At 42.9% G+C, this 22,255-nt stretch overlaps 1 protein-coding gene across 3 annotated transcripts in view; it reads right to left on the bottom strand.

The window, feature by feature from the left end:
• The window catches only part of XYLB (xylulokinase), a 1,749,028-nt gene extending 1,737,423 nt beyond the window's left edge, over nt 1-11,605 (bottom strand). For 2 of the 3 annotated variants that reach the window (XM_069647728.1, XM_069647731.1), the window contains exon 1: nt 11,453-11,605. In XM_069647728.1, the coding sequence (XP_069503829.1) occupies nt 11,453-11,503 (51 nt within the window). In that variant the 5' untranslated portion in view covers nt 11,504-11,605. Of the gene's footprint in view, nt 1-11,078; nt 11,210-11,452 lie in introns of those variants that run through there. The other variant, XM_069647730.1, reaches the window with a different exon arrangement.
• Between the last annotated feature and the right edge of the window lie 10,650 nt (nt 11,606-22,255).

Genomic DNA, 22,255 nt, shown 5'->3' with positions numbered 1-22,255 from the left:
GAGGCGCCCTCATTGTAGTGATTGGTTAAAATTGGCTACAGGTTTCCATAAACGCAGCACATACAGCATGCCCAAGCATGCGCATGGGGACTGTGATTAACTTCCTGATCCTAATGGATTAGGAGTTAAGTTTGAAGACTTTATTAGTTGTTGAACCACTCATGTTGTTTACGCACTAATCTGTGTTTGTGATAAACTATATGTGGGAAGCACAATCAGGCAGCTACGTGTCAGGATAAGGGAACACTTGGCCAGCCTTAATAATCAGGACCAGAAGGTACCACTTGCTGTCCATTAGCAACAGAACCATCGGTTTGCAGTTACATTGTGCCTACAATTTATTGGACTAATGAGGGGGAAAGAGGGGTGGAGATGTTAAACTAAAGTTACAACAAATGGAATCGAAATGCATTTGTTATCTTCGTTGCACTCAAGTTGGTTTGAACACAGACCATGAGATGAATGTTTTTTTTTTATTTATTGGGCCTTTGTTTTCTTTTGCCCAGCATCTGATCGACAATGAAATGTGTGCACTAGAGGCACTTGGGCCACCTAAAATACAAGTCGACATGTTACTGGTGGAGGTACAAATATCTGCACTAGGACAAACTAACAGGTGCTCAGATATGAGAACATGACATGGGTCATGCACCACATGTCTCTTCTTGGCCACAGTGACATTTTTGTCTTAGATGTACTTACCATTAGAATGATTCCCTTTTTATTTAAAGACACTAAACGCACCCATAATGGGCAATTCCAAGGGACAATGGTGCTCTGAGTTGAGAGAACCAATCCATACATATTATGAATAGTTGTTAGCTAGCATATCACACATGAATTTATATCCAACTGAATATTAGTTCAGTTTATTAGTTCAGTTTCATGGATGGAGTGCATGGCTCAAGAACATGTGTCTTGGGGATGTTATCAATAGGAGGGTCAAACTGCTGCATGGCTGTACACAATAATAATAAGTGGAATGACACATAGTAATAAGGACATACATATTTGGTATGGATTTACCGACCTAAACCAGAACCACAATTGTCAGTTCATAACAACAATACAATTTAATATACAGTTAGTACATCACTGGAGTTAAATCTCACATTACATGGGCCCTAGAATGATGCTGGAATAGTTTACAAGTAATGTTTACATTTACTCGCGCATGTCTGAATGATATCATTACTGTGAATCTAGTTATAACCAATATGAAAAACAGTGATGTGCAGACTATAGGGATTTAACCCAGGACTCGGGCACTAAACATTAATTCAAGGTAAGATGCAGCCAATAGGACAGACATTAGTAGTATGTTGCCTTACTGGACATGCTGCACAACATGAGTAGAAGGCCATTTACAGTTTCTAGAAGAACTTATATTCACATATTTTCATATGGACTACAGATGCCAGAGAACAATCGTTCAGTGGATTTAACCCAGGATAGTCCATCAGAATAGAAGTGAACACAAGTACGCGCAACTAACTGGTAAGGTTAATGTTTTAAACTAACTAAATAGCAGAGCTATTTAAAAAATAGCAGTTTACACTACTCATTAATTCTTATAGAAAAGCAATTTGGGATCTACCCTGTGCCACCAGTACAATTTGAGAAGAAATAAGGAGTTCCACTGAACATCAATTGCAACGTGCAACCCTGGTAGGGAGAATCTCCTTTATTACGACTACTATGTACATTAAGGTTATAATGATAGACAAGATTCAAGTAATATGGATATATCTTCCTCTGTTTTCATCAGATTACTAAATCAAGAGAATACTAAGGGTGAGTCCACAATGAAATATATTTTTCTGGGAAGCAACACGCACTGGGTGCTATGATGCATTTGGTGGATGGTACAATATGCACAAGACGGCGTCCATCCACAATGATGACATAGCCACCACCATCAGTATACCATTGCTAATCACACGGTTGTCATATCGAACTAGACTTTTCCACCAGCGATAATGTCTAAGGCCGGTATACATTGCACCAAAACCTAATTAATCAAGCATGGTATCCAATGACGCAGTGGCCATGAGAGGATGGGATGCATTACACACTGTCCGAACGAATAAACTATGCAAGACTGTGAATCATGTGATCTATTTTAGTGCTATTTTGTCTTTGTTTTTCTTGCTTCTGCTCAACCTCAGATTGGGGATTTGTCCGCAAGTATGTAAATAATAATTTCCTCATTATACAACTTATACATTTTGTTTTCTTTCTATTGTGCATGAAACTGTTACCAAAAATAATTTTATTTTTACTGTCAAAATACAACAATGGTATGGTTTTTATATACATGTATTTTGATACTCTATTCACAAAACTTTTTTATGGCTTTTTGATTTCTATGTCAGCCTTGAAAATGACCAAGGTCTAAACACATGTTGGCTGACCTTCATGGGAATAAAATCACATATGATAAAAGAATTTGATATTAATTTTCAATTGTATTTCATACTGTAAGGAGGCAGAGCGCAAACTACCATTTCCAAAATAATCTTTATGTAAGGTCTTTATGGGTAGACCGTGTGAAATTGGCCACGCAGCTCCCCACTCTTTATACTGACAGTGGTCATAGCGCACTTCTAAGGGCACAAACCCATACACAATGTTCATCTAGGTATCTATATGGGTGTCCCCAGACACACATGATGCCACCCTCGCCCACCACGCCCTCATTCCCTCCACTTGTATATTCCTTACATACAGGCAGCCATTACCGCAGCAATGGAGCAAGCACACTTCTCAGCTCCGCTTTTTGCAAGATCCAGCATTCCACCCCTGGAGCCATAGACCATTGGTTAGCACTTTACGTGAAGCATCCTCTTTCTTCATGGGTCATTCATCTCCCGCTCACTGCAACACAGATTTCTTGACACCGACAGCCCCTATTGATTTGCTCACTGCATGGTTATCTAGTAACCATTTGTCTCTTTAACTCACTATGAGCGTCTTGACCCTCTCTGCTTCCCCCAGCCCCTTCCTCTCGGTCAATGTGTTCAGGACTCACCGAAGCACTCATTGTCTCTACACAAGCAATTCCCCCTCTATACCGGAAGCTGGGTGTTTGCTACCTCGCTGGGAAACAACACTGTTTTATATCACACAGGTTGACATACAACCTGACATTTCCTCTTCTTTCTATTCGTTTTTACTCAGGGGTGACTGAGGAAGGCGGACACATCTATTCAAAACATAAATCCTGTGCAACCTGACTCACTCGTGCACTTGGGCTGCGCTGCATTCAGACTCACATTGGCGCAATACATAGACTCTTGAACTATTAATGCTTAATTTATGTATAACAAGAAGCTGATTAATGTTCAGTTGCCTCTAAGAGAAACAACAAGAACTGTTATGCTCTGGTTATACTGTATACATGATCAACCGTACGCATAAAACTTTGTTTATACAGAGTCTTTTACCTATGCAAAACCTGAGAACTGTATCAGTTACAACGGTTCCCACTGGCTGCGTTGTCATTTTCTTTATGTGTGTTTTTGTACAGTTTTTTAGCTTTGTATTTTTCTAAGGTTCTACCTGTCACATGTATTTAGTATTACTTCATGTGCATTATAATTGTAAATGTTTTTCTTTGCCAGGTCAATTTAATTATACCAAATAAATGTTAATTTGACACAATCTGGAGACCCAGCACAGCGTGCTTTGTTCTGATAGATACAGGACAATTATGAGGACCTTCAATGCTGCTAAGGTTCTAGACGTGTAAAATATTTACACTAAATGTTTTCAACCATTTGCATATACAGTGATCTAGTTCGCTGGAACCAATCCATCTCTTTTCCCTGTCGGGACACACTTGTTGTATTTAGAGAACTGAGAACCCAGCAGTAGAAGAGTTTAAATGTGCAAATATAAACTGATGAAGCAGTTGTAAAACAAAATTGCATGCAGAACCGAGGAAGAAAATACAATCCATGTACACTTAGAACCCAAAATATTAAGAACATTGTTCTTCTTGATGAAGAAGGAAATCTTGTCACCTGCATCACCCGAACCATTTTGAGTCACCCCTACTGATAAGCTGGAGCTCCTTAGAGTCTGGAATCCTCAATAAGAGTGGGTCAACAAAAATACACAGCAAAACTTCAGCGGTTCAGAATCTACTTGACACATTTCACTCTGATAGGGATGATCCACCACATTACTGGTTTATTAACAGGCCATCTGGCGAGCAGCTCTCGTTAAAGTAGCCACAGAATCCCCAAAATGCCCGGTGCAGTTTACAATCTGGGTGAGTCATCCGTGCTGCTGGGGCTATTGTGTATGACCACAAGAGAAGTTTAAGTGCCACATGAGAAATATACATTCACGAATATGAAAAAGCGGTATATTGTGCTGTCACCAAGCAATAGCCAACACACCAGCTCTAAAGAAGATGTGTCCCCTTCATGTCACACACAGTAGTGGAGTCGAATTTAGTGGTGTTTGTGGTCGTCAAAAAGGATAGCGCTAGTGACCAACTTCTAGTGAATATAATGTTATCTGATGCCATGAGTGTTTGTGCTATACTGTTCTGTTCTTCAATCCTGCAGTTTTGACGGAGCACCATAGGAAAATGTTCAGGTTCTCCTGCTGCATAACAGCCACAAACATGGAAATGTACATTTCTGCATCCCATTGTAACACAACAGATGCAAACTCAAACACTTCTCTGTGTATCCTTACTTCATGAGAGCCACACACATAACATTCTGTGGGTCTGCCTGCTGTGAAATAGCTGCAAGCACAAATATTCTTCTTGTCCCCATTCTGCACAAGTGCTGCAGACAAAATGTTTCTGTGGCTCTCTGTTATGCAAACGCTGGAACTGCAGATATTTCTCTGGGTCTCCCTGCTGCACAAGAGCCACAGACAATATTTCTGTGGGTCTCCCCGATATGCAGTAGCTACATCCGGTAATATTTACCTGAATCAGCAGTACATAACAGCACCTTGTCAGTTTTGTCATTGGAACACAGCCAGTCTTCCTCCCACCATACTCATTTTTCTGAGGGATGGTGGAATGGTGAGAAGGCAGACAAGTGTGCCTGGATACTGAACAGGCGATCACGCGCGTTGCTATGCTCCTAACGGAGTGGGGCAGTGCACAGCGACCCGATAGCGTCCACAGTGCCACGAGCTGTAAATGGACTTTTTAACACACCACCATGGCTACATCAAGGAGGGGAAACTCATCTGCACACATGCTGGCAGACACTTCATCTTCCCCACTAGAGGAGAGTAACTTGTGGATTTGAGGGTCACTAGAAGCCACGTTTGTCCTAAAGTTCTTTTCATGCATCACTGCATGTGGCTATGCATTACAGTCGTGTCCACTGTGCAAAGCTCACTCTTCTTGCCCGACCACAAACACATTGCAGAACTTGCACTCCTATGCCTGCATTTTACCCCCTGGGGTAGGGGATGTGCCAACACATACAAGAGGGGTACATTGACAGTTCCTTTTTTGTGCAGTTCTTTGGCCCCACAACAGGATGAGAGCAGCAGCTCAGTTAACCACCTTTTCACCTTCCACTTGTTGTCCTCCTCCTCCACCTCATCAGCACTCATCTTCCTCCTGCCCTGCATCTGGCCTTTGTCCACCTGGACCTAGTCTTCCAGCTGCTTCCCTCCATTCTCGTGTTACTCCTATCCGCCTCTGTGTTTCTTCTGCTGCCTCTCCATCACCACCACGTGGTCCCTCACTTTCTGCTGCAGGTGCCCCTTTTTCTAAAGAAGGCACCCAGCCAGTTACTACCTTTGTCACATCATTTTGAGACTCTCCCCGTTACTCCAGACTACTATCAGCTTGCACCATTTCATCGTACTGTTGCTTTCCATTGCTTTGCGGTTCTCCACCTTTATCATCCCCCAGAGAGGACTGCCTCAATATCAATAGCTCCTCCCCATCGCTCCCAAGGACAAAGATTTATCCCTAGTAAATTGTGAGGGAGACAAAGAGAAAGGGTGCAAGGGTTATTCTTCTTTTTTGCATGGAAGGGGCAAGGAATTTGTTGTATATCCACAAAGGGCGTCTTAGTTTCTTTGTTTTTCCAGTGGAATTGACAGGGATTTGGAAAATGTCAGTGTTTAGAAATGTTTTTTGTGTCTCTTTCCCCTCTGTCCCACACCCACCCCCCCAACCCCTGCGGGGAGGAGAAAGGAAATAAGTACAACATCTACAAAGATGGTGTGTATCGTGAGACATCAATATGAGCACACATTTGAAGGACTAATGATAGTCCTGTATCATGCGCCAATGCCGATAGCAGTGCGAGGTGCACAATAAAACAAATAAAAAAGCAAAAATGTCGTCAAGTGAGGATTAGTAAATGACTTCATTTTTAACAACCAGTGTTATTTTAAAATGCACCATTAAAACATTTTGTACGTTAAGTGATTCAACGAGAGCCGTTTAATTACAACTTTTATTTTTCTCTGCATGCAATTGACATCAAAAGAAAGAAAATCACTAAATGTTAATTTTTTTGAGTGTCATGATAAAAAAAAAGTGGCACTGAAAGGGTTTTCAATGGTGGGGTAAGAATTTAGTGGACTTCCAAAAATAGCAAAATACAAAGTCCCAAAGAGGGAATTAAAATGTTAAAATACACACAGAAAATGGCCCAAAGAACAAAGTCTCCTGTCCTATGGTTTGGATTTTGTTTTTTTGGTATAATGAGGAAGGTTCTGCAAGGAATGCTTTTTGGGTCAGAGGAGGGAAGGTAAAAGGGCTTCTTAAAGGGGGATTCAGAATGCAAAGTACATCAAACACAAATATTAAACAAGAAATCAAATGTAAAAATGCATCAAAAAATTGTCAGAACGGGGAAGACGGCTGGAACTTCTTATATGGTCACTTATCTTCCCTAGTGAGTCTAGGGCTCGGATTGGCCCACCAGAAAGTTTAGTGGTTCTGATTGCACCTCTCACCTCAAGCCCACTTGTCAAAACCAAGCACGAGTCGGAGCACAATTTGTAATTGCTGCTCAATCCTGCAAGAACTAGAGTCTGCTAAAACACAAATACAAGTTTCATGTTCTACTCTTGAGTACAATGAAATGGAGGTTTGCTGAGCATTATCGACAATGAATAAGTAGAAAAAATACAGTGGGGATGTTCGTCAATTTCAATACACCACAACATTTTTGGTTGGTTGATGTATCCAGCACTAATTGTTAGCTTATGATGGCTAAATATTTTAAGCACTCTGATGGCAATAACTGTAGCATTATGATCTTTATATCTACTGTGAGCATAAACTGTACTGCACAGGTATGGGCATCTATCAGGGTGCACAATAGACAAATATGCTAAATGGCGTGATGATTGTCATGAATCATGAGGCACAACAAGGGGCATGTACCACAAAGCACAAAGATCGCATGTATTGTATGTACAGCACACTGATGGGTTTGTGTACTGTGAGCAGAGCTCAAATTCAAGACTAGTCCACAGAACTCCAATAGGTTGTCTTTGGGAGACCATTTTTCCTCTTCAGTAACATCCTAAATATGACTCCAAAAGGTCCTGGCTGCCGGCTCTTCCAAATTGGCAACATTGCCCAGGTATCCAGCCCATGGGAATCAACAGAACTTGAAGTAGACAGGCTGAACATCACGCAGGCTGTTGACGGCAGCACATGTATCCAAGTGTCAGAGGCCAGAGAAGACTGAGACAACACCCACCCTCAGCAGGGATGGTTACCTGTGGGCTGCAACTTGGAGTAAGGTAAGCTGTACACTGCCAGCGGTGTCAGGGAACCATGGACGTGTCCGAACCAGGCAGCTGGAGTTAAGAGGATTGAGGTCAGCACACAGTACAGAGGTGGTGGACTGGTGACAATAAGAGGTCATTGACTTGTATTCCCGATTTAACAATTCACGACAAGGATACCGAATGAGGCATTGCAGCCATGGTGGATAAGTGCTAACAGGCTCATGCCCAAATTATGAGCCTGAGGTGAAGCATAGTAAAGGGACGGTAACACCTTATGACCCCCGCCCGCAGGGTTATTATGCCATTACGATATGGCAAAATCACTTTAAAAATAAAAGGAGAACTTTGCCAGAACCTTGCACTCTCCACTGTCCTTGTGAAATGTTGGCTAAGGGATACACTGAACATTAAACACAGAACTTTGGGAGAGAAACGTCAAGTTTTGTAACAGTGGTTAAGGTCCTCTACTGACCCACCGTTTGCAGTCCCTCGCCAACATAATAATTCAGTTTCAGAGACCTGGTTTTAGAGCCATACTGGGCGTTATGGGCTCTGAAGGCAGGTTAAGGCCTGAGCGCAGCAAGGTCTTTTGATTACGGGTCCCTACCACCCCATGTGGCCCGAGTGTGGGCTATAAAACTATAACAACCCTTATTTAAAATATATACAAGTTATTTGTCCTGCAGCCCATTTTCTGTGACTACCCGAGAAGATTCAATACATAAATCCACCTGTGGTAATGCGCTGTTGCTGCGGGAACACAGCATTCGGAACAATCTGCAGGCCACACGTAGCTTTTTACAGGCTTGCCTGGTTCTTATAGCCTGCAGATTGTCAATGAGAACACAAAGGGAAGATTTTAAAGTGCTTTCATTTTTGTAAATGTACTTATTAAGATACACAAGTGCAACATCACACTATACACACACACACGTTGAAAGCCATACTTTGAGAAGACTGGAGAAAAGCTGCTGTCCAGTTGATCTACCGTGTTGACATGAAACTCTGCTGCAATCTCTCAATCTCAGAAGAGGTCAGGAGTGTGTGACTGGCTACCTTTTTGAAAGAAAGAAAAAAAGATGCCGAGTCCATGCGTCAGCACAACTTAATTATGTGCCTGTAGTGCCAAAAATGTTATCGTCAACGAGCCATCAGGCAAGTGGTACATGGATTGAGACAGTTGGACGTCACATGTTGCATAGAGTGCAATCTGGGGAAAATACAACACCATTGACCCTCCTGGAAGGATCTCAATCTAGCCTCAAGTCGAACCATTACCTCAAAGTGTGTGTTTTATGGCACATTGATGTGTCCCAGCTGTATAATGTGGCAGACATGGTCAGTTTAATGAAGAGAAAGAGATATGTTGGCAGGAATTAAAACTGAATTCAAAAGGTGCAACCCCCCAACAGGCTGGACATTAAACCTTAGGTTGGGAAAACCGATGCTTACTGCCTACTCCCCACATATCGAATGTGCTCCACTGGGTAAATTGTCTGCTTCCTCGCTTGACCAAATTGTGTAATCTTTGTCAAATCACCATCTTTTAGCTTATATTATCTTTGGAAGCTCAATAAGAACAAACTAAGAAAACAGATAAATGCAGATAAAGTGAAACAAGGGAAAACGTCAACACAATGACCAAAGGCATTACCCTCTTTCCACTCAATTATAAAATAAAATCAATACTGATATTCAACAAGTTAGTATTTCAAGGCAGAGCTTTTGGTGTTACCTGCCGGTTACTGCAGTCTGAATGTTTGGCATTGAGATTTAAAGTTGCTAGTTCCACCCACTTACTTTTCTTGGAATTCTGGACTTGTAGTTTTGTCTTTTGCATTTAAAGTTTTAGGACTAGAAAACCCAGAATTACAAGGGAAAAAAACGTGACTGAATGGCTTTCTTCACGTTTGGAACTACGAAACTGGAGCGCTCTCGAGTAAATATGCAGGTTAATAGCTCTGAGGTAAATATGCAGGTCAAAATTCCAAAATAGCGTATACGGAGTATTTGAAGGGCACACGTTTTAGAATAACAGTAATAATGTAAAAAGACTACAGCTAACAAATCTGATCAACTTGACGTGAAAACGTCACAAATAACATCACACGCATTAACAGTCTTCTAAATTCAGAATCCCACGTTTTCAAAGAGTTTCAAAAATGTAAAAAAGGTTCACTTGAAGGTAAGAAATTGCGTATACATTTTTTTATAAGTTGGCAACACTTTTCCGACCCAACTATGAGGCTTGATCATGAGGCATCAATATCGACACAAACGCTAAGGCGTAATTGCCCCGCATCATGATATACAGTGTGGAGTATAAAAAATCGCCTATTAATAGGTACAAATTGCGTCAGGTGACAGAATCACTAACATAACATTACTATGTATTACAGATGTAATAATAGCCCGTGTGATTTGAAAACATTCACACTTTTTTGATGCAGTGGCTTAAACGAACGCCGTTTTATTCGGAAAGTGAGGATTGGATTAAGAGGCTGTGAAAGAAACCTAGACAAATTCGAACACATTCATATGCTGTGTTTTGCTCGTTCAAAACGCTGCAGCGTGCACAGTTCAGAAACTTTGTACAATTAGTCTTCTTAATTAGTCTTCTTGAGTTATTTGTAGACACATACGCAAAGCCCAGAAATTACCGGCGAGTGTGTGCTTGGCACAACGTATTCCAAAGGCATAGCTCTCAACTCACACGCTTTTGGCGGGTGTCACCCGCCTTTTAAAGGGCTGACTCACCCGCCAAGCCTCCTGCACGCCCATGCATTCCAATGGGCGTCTCACCCGCCAAAAACAAAATCGGGTGGTTTCACCCGCCTTTGCAACACAAATGGTTGAGAGCTATGCAAAGGAGAGCCACATTCGGCCAGACTTCACGTAGCCATTACATGAAAACAGAAATACGAGTCGAACCCAAAAAAAAAATAAAAACAGCACGGCAGAAGTTACTCAAAAACGTATGCTGCATCATTAATTGTGAGATTCCTTAACAAAACTATGTTTCAAACATCAAGTCACAGATTCTAACACAACGCAACACAAAGAACGCTGTGTCGGACCACCTTTTCCTAACGAGAAGTGTTAAATTCACGTGCCAGGAGGCAGAAATTAAGTATACAGATTTCTTTATTTATTTACGCGACTTCGAATCGACTACTGAAACAAATATCGCCGGAATTCCAACTAAAATAAAACGTACATAAAAATCATAGTACACGTCCATTATCTTTGAAGAAAAAAAAATACGTTGAAATGAGTATTATCGAGGGAGCAACTATGTTAGCCAACTAGTTTTGCATTGTGGTAATTTTACGTACCATCCTAACGTAAAAGGACGTGAGCTGAATGCCACGCACGACGTGAAAGAAACGTCTATGCGTAAAACAACGTTACCGACTTCCACCAGCTGATCGAGGGTTAACACAGGATGACTACGTCTACTTTAGGTTCATTGTCGTTCATCTCTTATGGTGGAAAAGTCAGTCTCTCTCAGCCCCTCAAACTGAAACGCCGATAAGTATCTGAATGTATAACTTCCTCAAGCAGCCCCTAATGTACACCTTGGTGGCACAAATGTCTGACATCGGATTTCCAAACTCATAAAATAGCTTACGCATAAAACACCTAACTGCATTTATGTTTAATGAAAAATCTACTGTTTGCAGTTTTCGCAGCAGCAAAACGTGTTTACCTGCTGGGTGCTGAAGTCGAAACCCACATATTTTGCAGCTCTTCGGGCCATGTTAGAATTCGCTTTTTCTGAGCTCGGCGGGAAGGCTGCGGGCGGCTGCTTCGGGACCACGAGAGTCAGGAAGTCCACGAGCAGACAACCAGCAGCAGGCTTTCCTGTTGCAGTGTTTTTCGAGTGAATTAGTAACCAGTAAGAATCCCGTTGCATTTGCCTCAGTCTGCACATTTTCAGACTTGTTTGGGGGTTACCTTTTTTTTTATAGACCTGCATGACTGCGAACATTTCCAGACATCAAGGAAAATACAACGTAATCGAGAAGAACACGTGTCTTTTCTTGCAACTTATTTTCTCTTTTAAACTTTTTGTTAGTTTGTTGCAAATGATAACAGCATAATAATTTTAGTAATACGGATAGAAAGTATATTATGGCTGAGCAGCTATAGTACCCTTCTCAATAGTAAAACGAGTTACAGCCACATAGGCAGGCATTGGCAAAGCCAACAGTTTGGGGTTTTGTGTAGGCATGGGATCTACATTTTCCAGACAGTGCTTAATGACACTACCCGAACATAAGATTGCAAGAATTGGAAATTGGTGCTAGAACTTGGGGATAAATTGGCAGTGCCCAGAATATTCCTAATACCTATGCAAGAGAGAAAATATTTGGCTTTGTAAATGCTTATTTTTAACAGGACTTTGGACCAAGGAACAGATGCATGGACACACATACTGCTTATGAATCAAGTGGCTAATGGCACACTTGGTTAAGACAGTTTTATTGCATGAGATGCTGGTTTATAGCTACAATTAAACCATTACCTTTCAAAAAGTGTCTCAGAAAACATACAGCTAGACTCAGAGATCCATGGGCCATATGCTTTGGGTCGTAAGGGACAGGTAGTGTGTTGGGCATTCCAATTGGGACTAACATGGCCAGTGACAACTTCCTCCTTTCCTCCCACCTTTCTCTCTCCACCCCTCAGGCCAAGCCGACCCCAGCACTGCTACTTATCTTCTGGTCATCCGACCCATGAAGCGTGTGTCAGTTGAGGCTTTAGCTGCTACCTCTTTCTGCATGTTTGGCTGACTCGCACCCTGACACAGCCTTATCTAACCATCATCTTTCTATCTCAAACACTCTTGATGTCGTTGACCCTGTCATGAGGATCCGCTTGAAGCACAAATCCAAGTGCAATGTTTGGTATGACTCTGACCTCGTCACCCTTAAATGCAAGTGCAGGGTGGCTGGGAGGATGTCGAGGGCATCAGGTGCACCCTCTCACAAACTGGCCTGCCGCCTGCTCCAAAGGCAATACAGATTCCCTGTGCTCGCCAAGAAGAGAGCCCACATCCAAACCCACGTCTCTGCGGCATCTGACAACTCGGCTGAACTCTTCAAAATCTGCAGGGAGTTGGCAAACCCTGCTGCAGTCTCTACCTCTCCTGTTCCATCGCAGGCGCTCTGCAAGGCATTGGCTTCTCATTTCATCACTAAATCTCAGGACATCCTGTCCGCCCTCTCTTCTTCTTCCTCCTCGTTCTCAATTCCTGGCTCACCTGTGGCCGCCTCTCCTCCTCCCTTCTCTGCCTATCCCTTGTTCGCCCCTGACAATGTTTCTAGACAAGTCTGATCTATGAAAGTCTTGTCAAAGCAGGTTCTCCCCTGCTCATCCAGAACCATCAAGGACCACATCGACACCCTTGCTCCAGACTTGGCCGATGTCTGCAATCACTCCTTTGCCGCTGGAACATTCCCCCTCCTCTCTTAAGTACTTCCTTGTGCACCCCCTTCTTAAGAAGCCCTTTGCCGATCCTTCCCTCCCTTGCCTATGTGATAACCTGGGTATCGCCTGGCTGACCTCCTTTCTCACTGATCAACCCTCTCAGGTCCGACTGAGGTCTTTCCTCTCTTCTATCCCTCACTCTACTTGTGGTGTCCCTCAGGAGTCTAAACTTGGCTCTTCAACCAATACCTGGCACCACTTGCCCACCGCATTGCCACTTTCTGCTCCAACTTTCAGTGTTCTGCCGCTTCTCCTCCATCTCTCATACCAGACTGTCTGGCTGCAATTCAGGAATGGTGCGCCTCCAATGATTCTCTGCCTTAATGCCAGTAAGACTGAGATCCTCCTCATTAGAGCAGCAGGTCCCTCCTTTCCTCTCTCCCTCTCTGGCTGCCCACTCTGGGCCCTCTTCCTGCTGCTACCTGTGACGCTAAGGACCTTGGAGTCATCTTTGACTCCACCCTCTCTTTCTCTCCTTACATCTCTGACATCTATAAGAAGCCAAATATCAGCAGCACCGCCTCAGAGGTATTCTTCCTTTCCTCACTTTCCCCCAGAAGTTCATTGCCTCCAGATCTCTGGTCCTCTCTAGGCTGGACTACTACAACAGCCTCTTTCTAAATCTTCCTACTTCTACTCTCCGACCTCTGCAACCTATCCAGAACAGGACTACAAGGCTTGGCCTTAAGCCCAGGAATCGTATCTCTCCAGATCTGAAATCTCTTCACTGGCTCCCTGTGGCAGCAAGGATCAAGTTCAAGGCCCTTTGCATCATCCACAAGTCTTTCTGGAGCCTGGGACCGCTCTACCTCCAACTCTCACTTCCTAAACATCTTCTATAGCCCTCCACTCATCCACCTCCAACTCTCTGAGGGTCAGTCGCTTTTCCAAGCAAAGAGTTGTGGGCAGATCTCTCTCTTTGGCTGAAGCCTCCATCTGGAACAGCCTCCCTACCTCTCTCAAACTTGAGCAGAACCACTTCCGGTTCCGGAAGCGACTCAAGACCTTTCTTTTCACTTCTGCTTTTTCTCTACTTCTCCTCTGCTGATGCCCCAACTGCTGCACGCACTGGTCACCTGGCTACCCTCTGAACTTGGGGCAGGTTCCTGCATGTCCAGTTGCCCTGCGCACTGCCTCCTGGATCCCCCAGCACCTGTGCCCTGAATCTGCAACCCTACAGCCCCCCGCTCCGCACTTATAAGCCACCCACTGGCTGCACTTATTGAGTTGCCTGCACTCACAACCGTACTAAAATAAGACAAAAGTTAAAATACAACAATTGCAGTTCCAGCCTGCATTGTGTCTTTGTCTGCAATACCTAAAAAGCACAAAATGAATTGGTTCCAATAGCCAGTGTCCTTGCTATTTGGTTCCAAACCATGTAGAGTGCAAGATGTACTGAGACTGAAGGAGAGTTCAACAATAGGTCCAGAAGTCATCAGATTTATAAGTGTCAAAATCGTAGACATGGTTCTCGTAGGTACACATGTAAAAGGTACCCAGAGTTGTGCACTCTCTAAACAGATGTTTAGCTGTTTCCAAAGTACCATGGTTCTTACAAATATGACAAAATCTGTCTTCTGGCAATAGTTTAATTTGGGAGCCCACTACTGACAACAGTGGGAGTTGATTAATACGAAGGCACAACATGAGCCTACGTAATTCAGGGTTGGGGCTCCAAATGACTTATAGTTAGAGTCTTTTGAACCTATGAACCACACTGGACTCATGTCTGAGACTTTTTAAGGTGATTATGTGGTCGTAGTTTTTATTTCAATCACATAGTTCAAATTTAGCTTTGAATGATGCTTTTAGGATTTGATAACCAACTGTGGTATTCCAATTTGGAACTGATTTATCTCTTGCAATGTAGACATCACAAGATCGTCAAATGTGTCATTATTGGTTTGTCCATTTCTCCCACAATTGGCACCCAACATTTTCAAAATAGAGCACACTGGACTCTGGAGTCATCTTTCCTTAAGGTATAGTTCTCCACTCTTCCTTTCCACCTGCCCACCAATTGAAATCAGGCCCAACTCCAGACACAGCAATTCCATGGGGGCTGATGGTCTGAGTTTCAATAACTTCCTCTAGAAAAAACTCTCAACACAATTTAGCCACCTCAAATCCTTCATCCTCAGCCCCTCAAGGCCATATAAAATAGCCGGACAGAAGCACTGCTTTCAAAGTATTAATATGCCCTCAAAGGAATACCCTGCCGTCTGAAAAGGTGGGTCAGCAGAGCAGCTTTCCTCTTTTTGTTGGCAATAATATAGGGGTAGTTAGTCTCTGCACTCATTTCCAATCCAAGGTCAGTGTAAAAATCTACATACGCCACATTCCCCAGGTTAGAATCGAGTTTCACTCTTTTTACCTTTTTCCTGGAGATCAGCAGTGTCTTAGTATTTTCGAGGTTAACTACAAGGTCATTCTCCTTCACGTATTCAGCCAAATCATCCAGCATAGATCTACATCCATGTGGTTGAGAATGATGAGGTCATCAGCATATAACATTCAGGCGACTCTCGTCCTTCCGATCCTAGGGCTGGGGGCAGTTTGAGTTGCTCAACATCCTCTCAGAAAGATCAGAGATGTATACATTAAACAGTAGGGGAGCCAGCACACAACCTTGCTTGACTTGCCTACTGAGCTGCACCAAGGAGGTCACTTCTCCATCGTTGTCTAAATGAACTTTAGCAGCCGGTTCTTTGTGGAGTTTCTGGATTCTAGACAAAAGCCAACCCGGACACCCCAAGGCCTTCATTTTATTCCAGAGCCAGGTTCTGTTCACAAAGTCAAAAGCCGACCTAAAGTCGACAAATGCTAAGTATAGCCCTGGAGCTTCCTCAAGTGAAGACTCAAGGATCAAGCGTTCTAGCATCCGTATGTTTTGCATGGTTGTAGAGCCGGGCAAAAAACCTGTCTGAAAGTCATAAAGGATGTTTTTAGTCGCTACACAGGCCTAAATCTCCTCCTAGACCAAACCTGAGAACAGCTTACCAGTCACATCCAACGTGGACAGCAGTCTCATTTTCTGGCATATTCCTGTCTCCCCTCTTGTAGACAGGGACAAGTACAGACTGCCTCCATGAGATCGGAATGGTATGCTCGCAACAGACCCTATCAAATGGAGCCTCCAAGTAAGGGGTCCAATCTGATGGGTCCTTTTTGAGGACCACATTAGCAAGCCTGGTTGGGACTGGTGCCTTTGTGGACTTTAGGTTTTTAATAGCTGCCAGTAGGGTCTCGATGGAAAAGAGGCCAGTGGTCACAGTTCCCAATATCGCATGGGGTCAGGGATACTGATATGGTCTTCATCTTGCCACTTACGTAGTCCAACCTTACCCGCTCCCCAATGAGATTTAGGATTTGTTGTTTCATAGTACCTTTGGCAACAGTCAGTAGCTGCCATATTGACCTTGTATTTCTTCCCCAGAGGACTCCTATCATCCGCTGCCACTGTATGTTTTGTACAGAATTCTTGCAGCTTTTCAACCACCGATTTTTGATCTTATTTATTTCGTATTGAAGTTCCGAGCAAGGAGAAACGTTCTTTCTCATGTCCCAGACTTCTCTACGCATCACTTGTTTAGAGTTATGAATGTGAATATCAAATTGTTTCCTAATGACTTTACCGACAATCAAGGGCCGGCCAGAACCGACAGTCGCCACATCACTCGCAAGAGCACTGTGCTCCATCTCGTCCGCACTAGAGGCTACATATGTTTTCCAGCACGCCATTCCGAGGTTGTTTACCACTGATGTGGCCCTATCTATGCTGGCACCAGTCTACTGAATACGATTGCCAGAATAGCTTGCTGTGAAATCCTTAAGCTTAGAGCTAAGAGATGTTTTCACTGGAAGCTGTAATATTAACCTCAGGGGAAAGTGGTCATTGTGGGTATTGGAAGAAATAGCATTCTAAAATAGCATTGCTGCCAAATAGGTAGTGCAAAGGTACCCAACTTCGACCACTTCCCCAAGTCCCCTCACCTCTGGCTCGTCCATTTAAGAATACCAATTCCCATTAATTGAGCAAGTTGACCCATAGACGCCCAGAGCAATTGTCTTTCTGCTGCAAAATCATAGACTCAGTGCAAATATTCTCAAAGGAAGGGAAATCGTCTTTATCCAAGTAGTGTGCATTTAGATCACCTACCAAAATCAACTCATGGTCAGCTGCACCCACCCAATCAACACATACTTCATCAATATAAGCAAAGATGTCATCAGTACAATTCCACCCCAGGCGGTCGTACACATTTATCAAAAGCATTGTTTTACTTTCATCCTCAGAACTAAACTTAACTTCGACAGCCATAACATTGTCTTCATAGGTGGCAACAGTTAACAACTCGGAACCCATGGTTTGCCTATCCCTGATCATAAGGCCTCCATATGATCTCCCCATGTCGCCTTTTTTTTTCCAAGGTCTGATGTATCACAAATCCTTCACTATAAACCTTATCAGTCATCCATTTTTCCTGGCACATAATGCCATGGTCCAGTAATAATGACAAAGAACCTTCTTCACAGAATAGATGACGATATCCTCTAGTGTTCCAGCTAATTAACTTTAAGCTTCATCTAGAGGCAAAACACTGTTAAGGGAAGAAACTCTTTAACCATTCCCATACTTGAAAATGTGCAGCCGATGTGGGAATTTGCACAGAACCAGAACTCACTACCTCAGGTATCCTATTCCGTTCTTTTGTGCACCTATCAGGACCTTGGTATCGAGTTCATAGCCAAGAGATCCAAAAAAGCCAGTTTGTTTGGGCGTATCAAAGCAGCTGGTTCCGCCAAACAGCAGTGAAGTCTTGTATATTGCTCTCATTTTACTTTTAACTATTCAATAAAATCAAAGTCGTGTGGTGTTAAGTATCCTGAAGGTAGGCATCTTGGCCAATAGCTTCAGCACTGCATATCTGTTTAGGTGTTTCGACTCACGAGTTGGATTTACTGATGCAATGGTCAAGATTAGAGGATCCATAACAGGTGACTCTTGAAGTAGAGCCAGGCAATGGCCTTGTGCTCCCTTACCAGATAGTTTAACTGTGAGTACCCCATTATATAGGTCTTAATCCTCATGGCTGGTATCCTTATTGGCATCCGTAATCAGGGATTTGGAGTCTGGAGTGGGTGACACGTTTTGTATTGGACATTTGTGTGGCGCCTATACACAGGTGTTTCCAGGCACCAGGTGCTGCCACTGTCGGCACCTCCTGAACTAGCCAACTGGTTAATGTGCCCACACTTTTCTGTTGTCTTGCCTTCCGGCGAATCTCCCTTCTCTTATTTTTTTTTTATTTGTATGTGTTCACTACCGTTGTAGAATTCAAAGGAGTGCCAGCTGCATCTGCCATGGATATTTGTAATATGGTTGTCCATTGCTTGTGCTGCTCGCTTTGCTCTGCACCTTTCTTTATGGGTTTGAGAGGTGAGGGGAGAAGTTTCAACGTTGTGACCCACCAGGAATGCTTCTAGCTCACTTTCATGGGGATCACAGTTAACTCCAGGGTTGATAACCAATGGTATCTGCTTAGCAGCAGCATGGTGCTACCCTAGATGAGACACCAAGCACTGGACAATGGCACCTTGTTGTTTCAGGTCCTCATGTATGCGACCACAACTTTTCAAAAGGATTTTCACAGCAAAGTGTAAGACATCAGTGTTCATTTCCACTGAGGTACTCCCAGTACTTATATTTACTGTTCTCGTATGTCCAGCATCCTCCAAATCCTTACAGGGGTGATCAGGTTCAGTTGCAGGAAATAAATTGGCACTCAGTGACATTAGAGTGGATTTCTCGGTGGAGGAGGCAATGAGGAGGGGGGAGGAGAAGGCTGAGGAACAAGAGATAATACCTTATTGGAGGGTTCAGAACCATGCTCGTCTCGAGAAAATTGGGTGACCCCCTGCAGTGAATAGCAAAGAGCTAATAGGGAGTTGTTGTTGTCGATCCCAATTGTTGAGAGCGATTGCCACTGCCTGAAAGCTCTTCTTCATTCAGTGCCATTAAAAGATCAGTACCACTCGATTCTGGTGCCGTATTCATAATCGTATTTTACACTGTGTTCGATACGAACTACTTCGTGCTATGCACATGGTTCAATTTCTCAGTTGGCATCACTTTTTGTGTCTGGTGGCAAGTAGTCTGAGCAGGACCGAGCTGCTTCATACTAGTTGAACATGAGCAAGTGTTTGCCTTTTTGTACGGCTTGTCCCAGGGCAGCGGACCACGCCAGGCCACTTGTCACCTGTGCAGAGCTTCGCGCTATACTGAAGATTAAATGCACACTGCAGACAAGGGTGACGAGACTTCTCCTCCAATGAACAGCAACTGGAAACATTAAGTATTAAGGCAGACAACTTTTCCAACTACTTATCATATATAGATCTTGTGAAAATACAACCCCGCTTTTGGAAATAAATACATTATCGGATCACAAACCTCTCAACGAAGCACTCACTTTATCAGATGACACACGAACAATCCAATAACCCAGTCAAATGGCCACATTACGTGAAAAAACTCCTACTTCGAGCAGGGCCAGTTGCATGTGATGCTAGCAAGAACCTGCTCCTGCTGTAACTAGACTATATAGAAGTGCCAGAGAAATGGCTGAACAACAATCAATGGGTATCTTAACATTCTAACCCTCACCAATTATTATACTTATATGATGCTTTCATTTGGCATTATAGATTACTACATGATACCTTGCCACCTGACCACATATTATGGTCTGCTTAGGTTGATGTGAGAGCCTGTTTTGCAACCATTCCCATGTACATTTGCCACACCAATGACTAATAAAATGTGGGAATTTCCACCTCAGTGATTTTTCTATGGCAACATAAATTAGCACTATGAGCCTCACGATTAATGGCCATCTGGGGGACTCTTTGGCACACCCCACTCCGCAGTCATAGTTTAACAAGAGCAAAATAGGGCTATAAACAGTCAGGCACAGCCTCAGTTCATCACTGTGATTAATCAGCAGCTATGAACTTAATTCGTCCCTTTCAAGCACTGCGTTATCAGCATAGGCAGCAATGAAGCACTGCGTGCCCTTAAATGAATGTGTTATTGGCAAGCTGCTGTGCCCTGCTTTTGAGTGGAGAGGAAAGGCTGGAGTGGGTGCAGGAAGCCCATCAAGGCACCCCTGAGGGCTCAATGCTTGTTCAATTAAGCAATCAGACGGCATTAGAAATGCAACATGTTGTGGGCTTTGTCCAGCAGCTGCAGGACGTGCAGCCTAAAATGGCACTCACAACAAACCAACAACAATGTATTGACTCGTCCTTGTAAATAAGCATCCACTCCCTAAATTTGCGACTGCTGTTTGTAAAATGAAATGCTTCTAAACATCAATGACGTCACGACAGTGCCAATTTTAATAATTAAAGCCTAAGGCTTTTTGTTTAAGACATTTGTTTAAGACATCAGAGGGTTATCGTGGAATCTCTTGAACTATTTTAGAACATACGTTTTTCTTCGTTCCCCCAGTATAAAACAAGCATATACCAAGTAAAACCAGCCATGTTTTCTCTCTGTGTATGCAGTGGGTGTTGGAGGAGGAGGGAGCCTGCCAGCCCAGCAGTCCCACAACAGTGGCCTGCGACACACCCACCATCCTTTACCCCGAGCAATGAAGGAGAGTGCAATGCAATGTTTTCGTGCAACTCGACAGTGAATGAAGCCGTCATCTGGAAAAGGAATGTTTGTGACTCACTGCAAACTGAAATCTTTATAATGAATACAAACATTTTTGAAGATGTTAACACGTTACAATTTGGAAACATGTTTTAAAATACATATTCTCTCCACTGGAAAAGTAAAATATTTTGAAAATATGAGCAAATGTTTTCATAACGTGTAATGAAAAATGAACATTATTTGTAAACCCTACATTTCAAAACAAATAACTTGGTTTTGGTGAATCAAGGATTTTCCTCATAAGCTAACAAATAGGTGCATCTCCAATATGGCCGCCAGCATGGAAGAGCTGAATACTCAAAGAGTCCCCATCCAGAGAATTTGTGGGCAGGGAAAGGCAGGGAGGGGTGGGAGTACCCATACGGATTAGCAACGAAATGTGCAAGGAATGGGTGGGATTATAACCAAACAACAGAGTATCTCTCCACAATGTAATTTCTATGTACCTGTCTTTAAAAGCCATTCTCCAAAACCTTTCTCCCTATGTATACATGAATCAGTATTTGAATGTAATGAGCTATTATTGGTGTCGCAAGTGACACCTACTAGCCCAAACAAAATATGTTAAGCTAACAACGACGGAAGATACAATTCCAAGGGGCATTTTCTTGGAACTTGGTCCTCCTCCCTGTGCTTATCATCTGCCATTCTATAACTGGTTTGCAAAGCTCAAAGGAATGATCATTCCAATGACCAGTTGGAGATTGTTTGCAACTGGATCTTACTGGTATTTGGGCATCGAAAACAAGCATTGGCAAACCCAAACAATTTGGCTTATGTATAGGTATTTGTCAGGCGCTGCCATAATGGTACTATCATGCCATTAGATAGCAACAGCTGGAAAATGATTTGAGTATCAGAGCATAAAATCACAGTAACAGGTAAATGCCTATCAAATACCTATGAACAAGCCACAAATGTTACCTTCAGTACAAGGAACAGATCTAACACACATTCTGCTTGCAAACCAAGTGATAGAAATGCACACTTGGGTAAACAATGATGTAGGACTCTATGCATGGAACCACTCTGCTCACTTGAAGGAGTCGTTTGTACAGTGTGGTTCCATCTTTGTTGTTGGTCACCCATGTCCCATTTCATTCTCGCAATGTTGGATATTGCAGAAAAATCTTTGCACAAATACTCCTAGTAGAACTGAATAATTGGATAAATGCAAATGATATCTTGAGCAAATAAACTGGGTTCAGAGTGAAATCTATGACATCACACAACATACTCATGTTACTATCATCAGTCGAATATGCATGGTCATGTAGGCAAACCATAGTCAAT

The sequence above is a fragment of the Ambystoma mexicanum genome, chromosome 2q (genome assembly GCF_040938575.1).
Source record: "Ambystoma mexicanum isolate Mex_15411 chromosome 2q, UKY_AmexF1_1, whole genome shotgun sequence".
In the NCBI taxonomy this organism is placed as follows: domain Eukaryota; kingdom Metazoa; phylum Chordata; class Amphibia; order Caudata; family Ambystomatidae; genus Ambystoma; species Ambystoma mexicanum.
The sequence above is the reverse complement of the archived record's forward strand: the minus strand, read 5'-3'. Positions and strand labels throughout refer to the sequence as shown.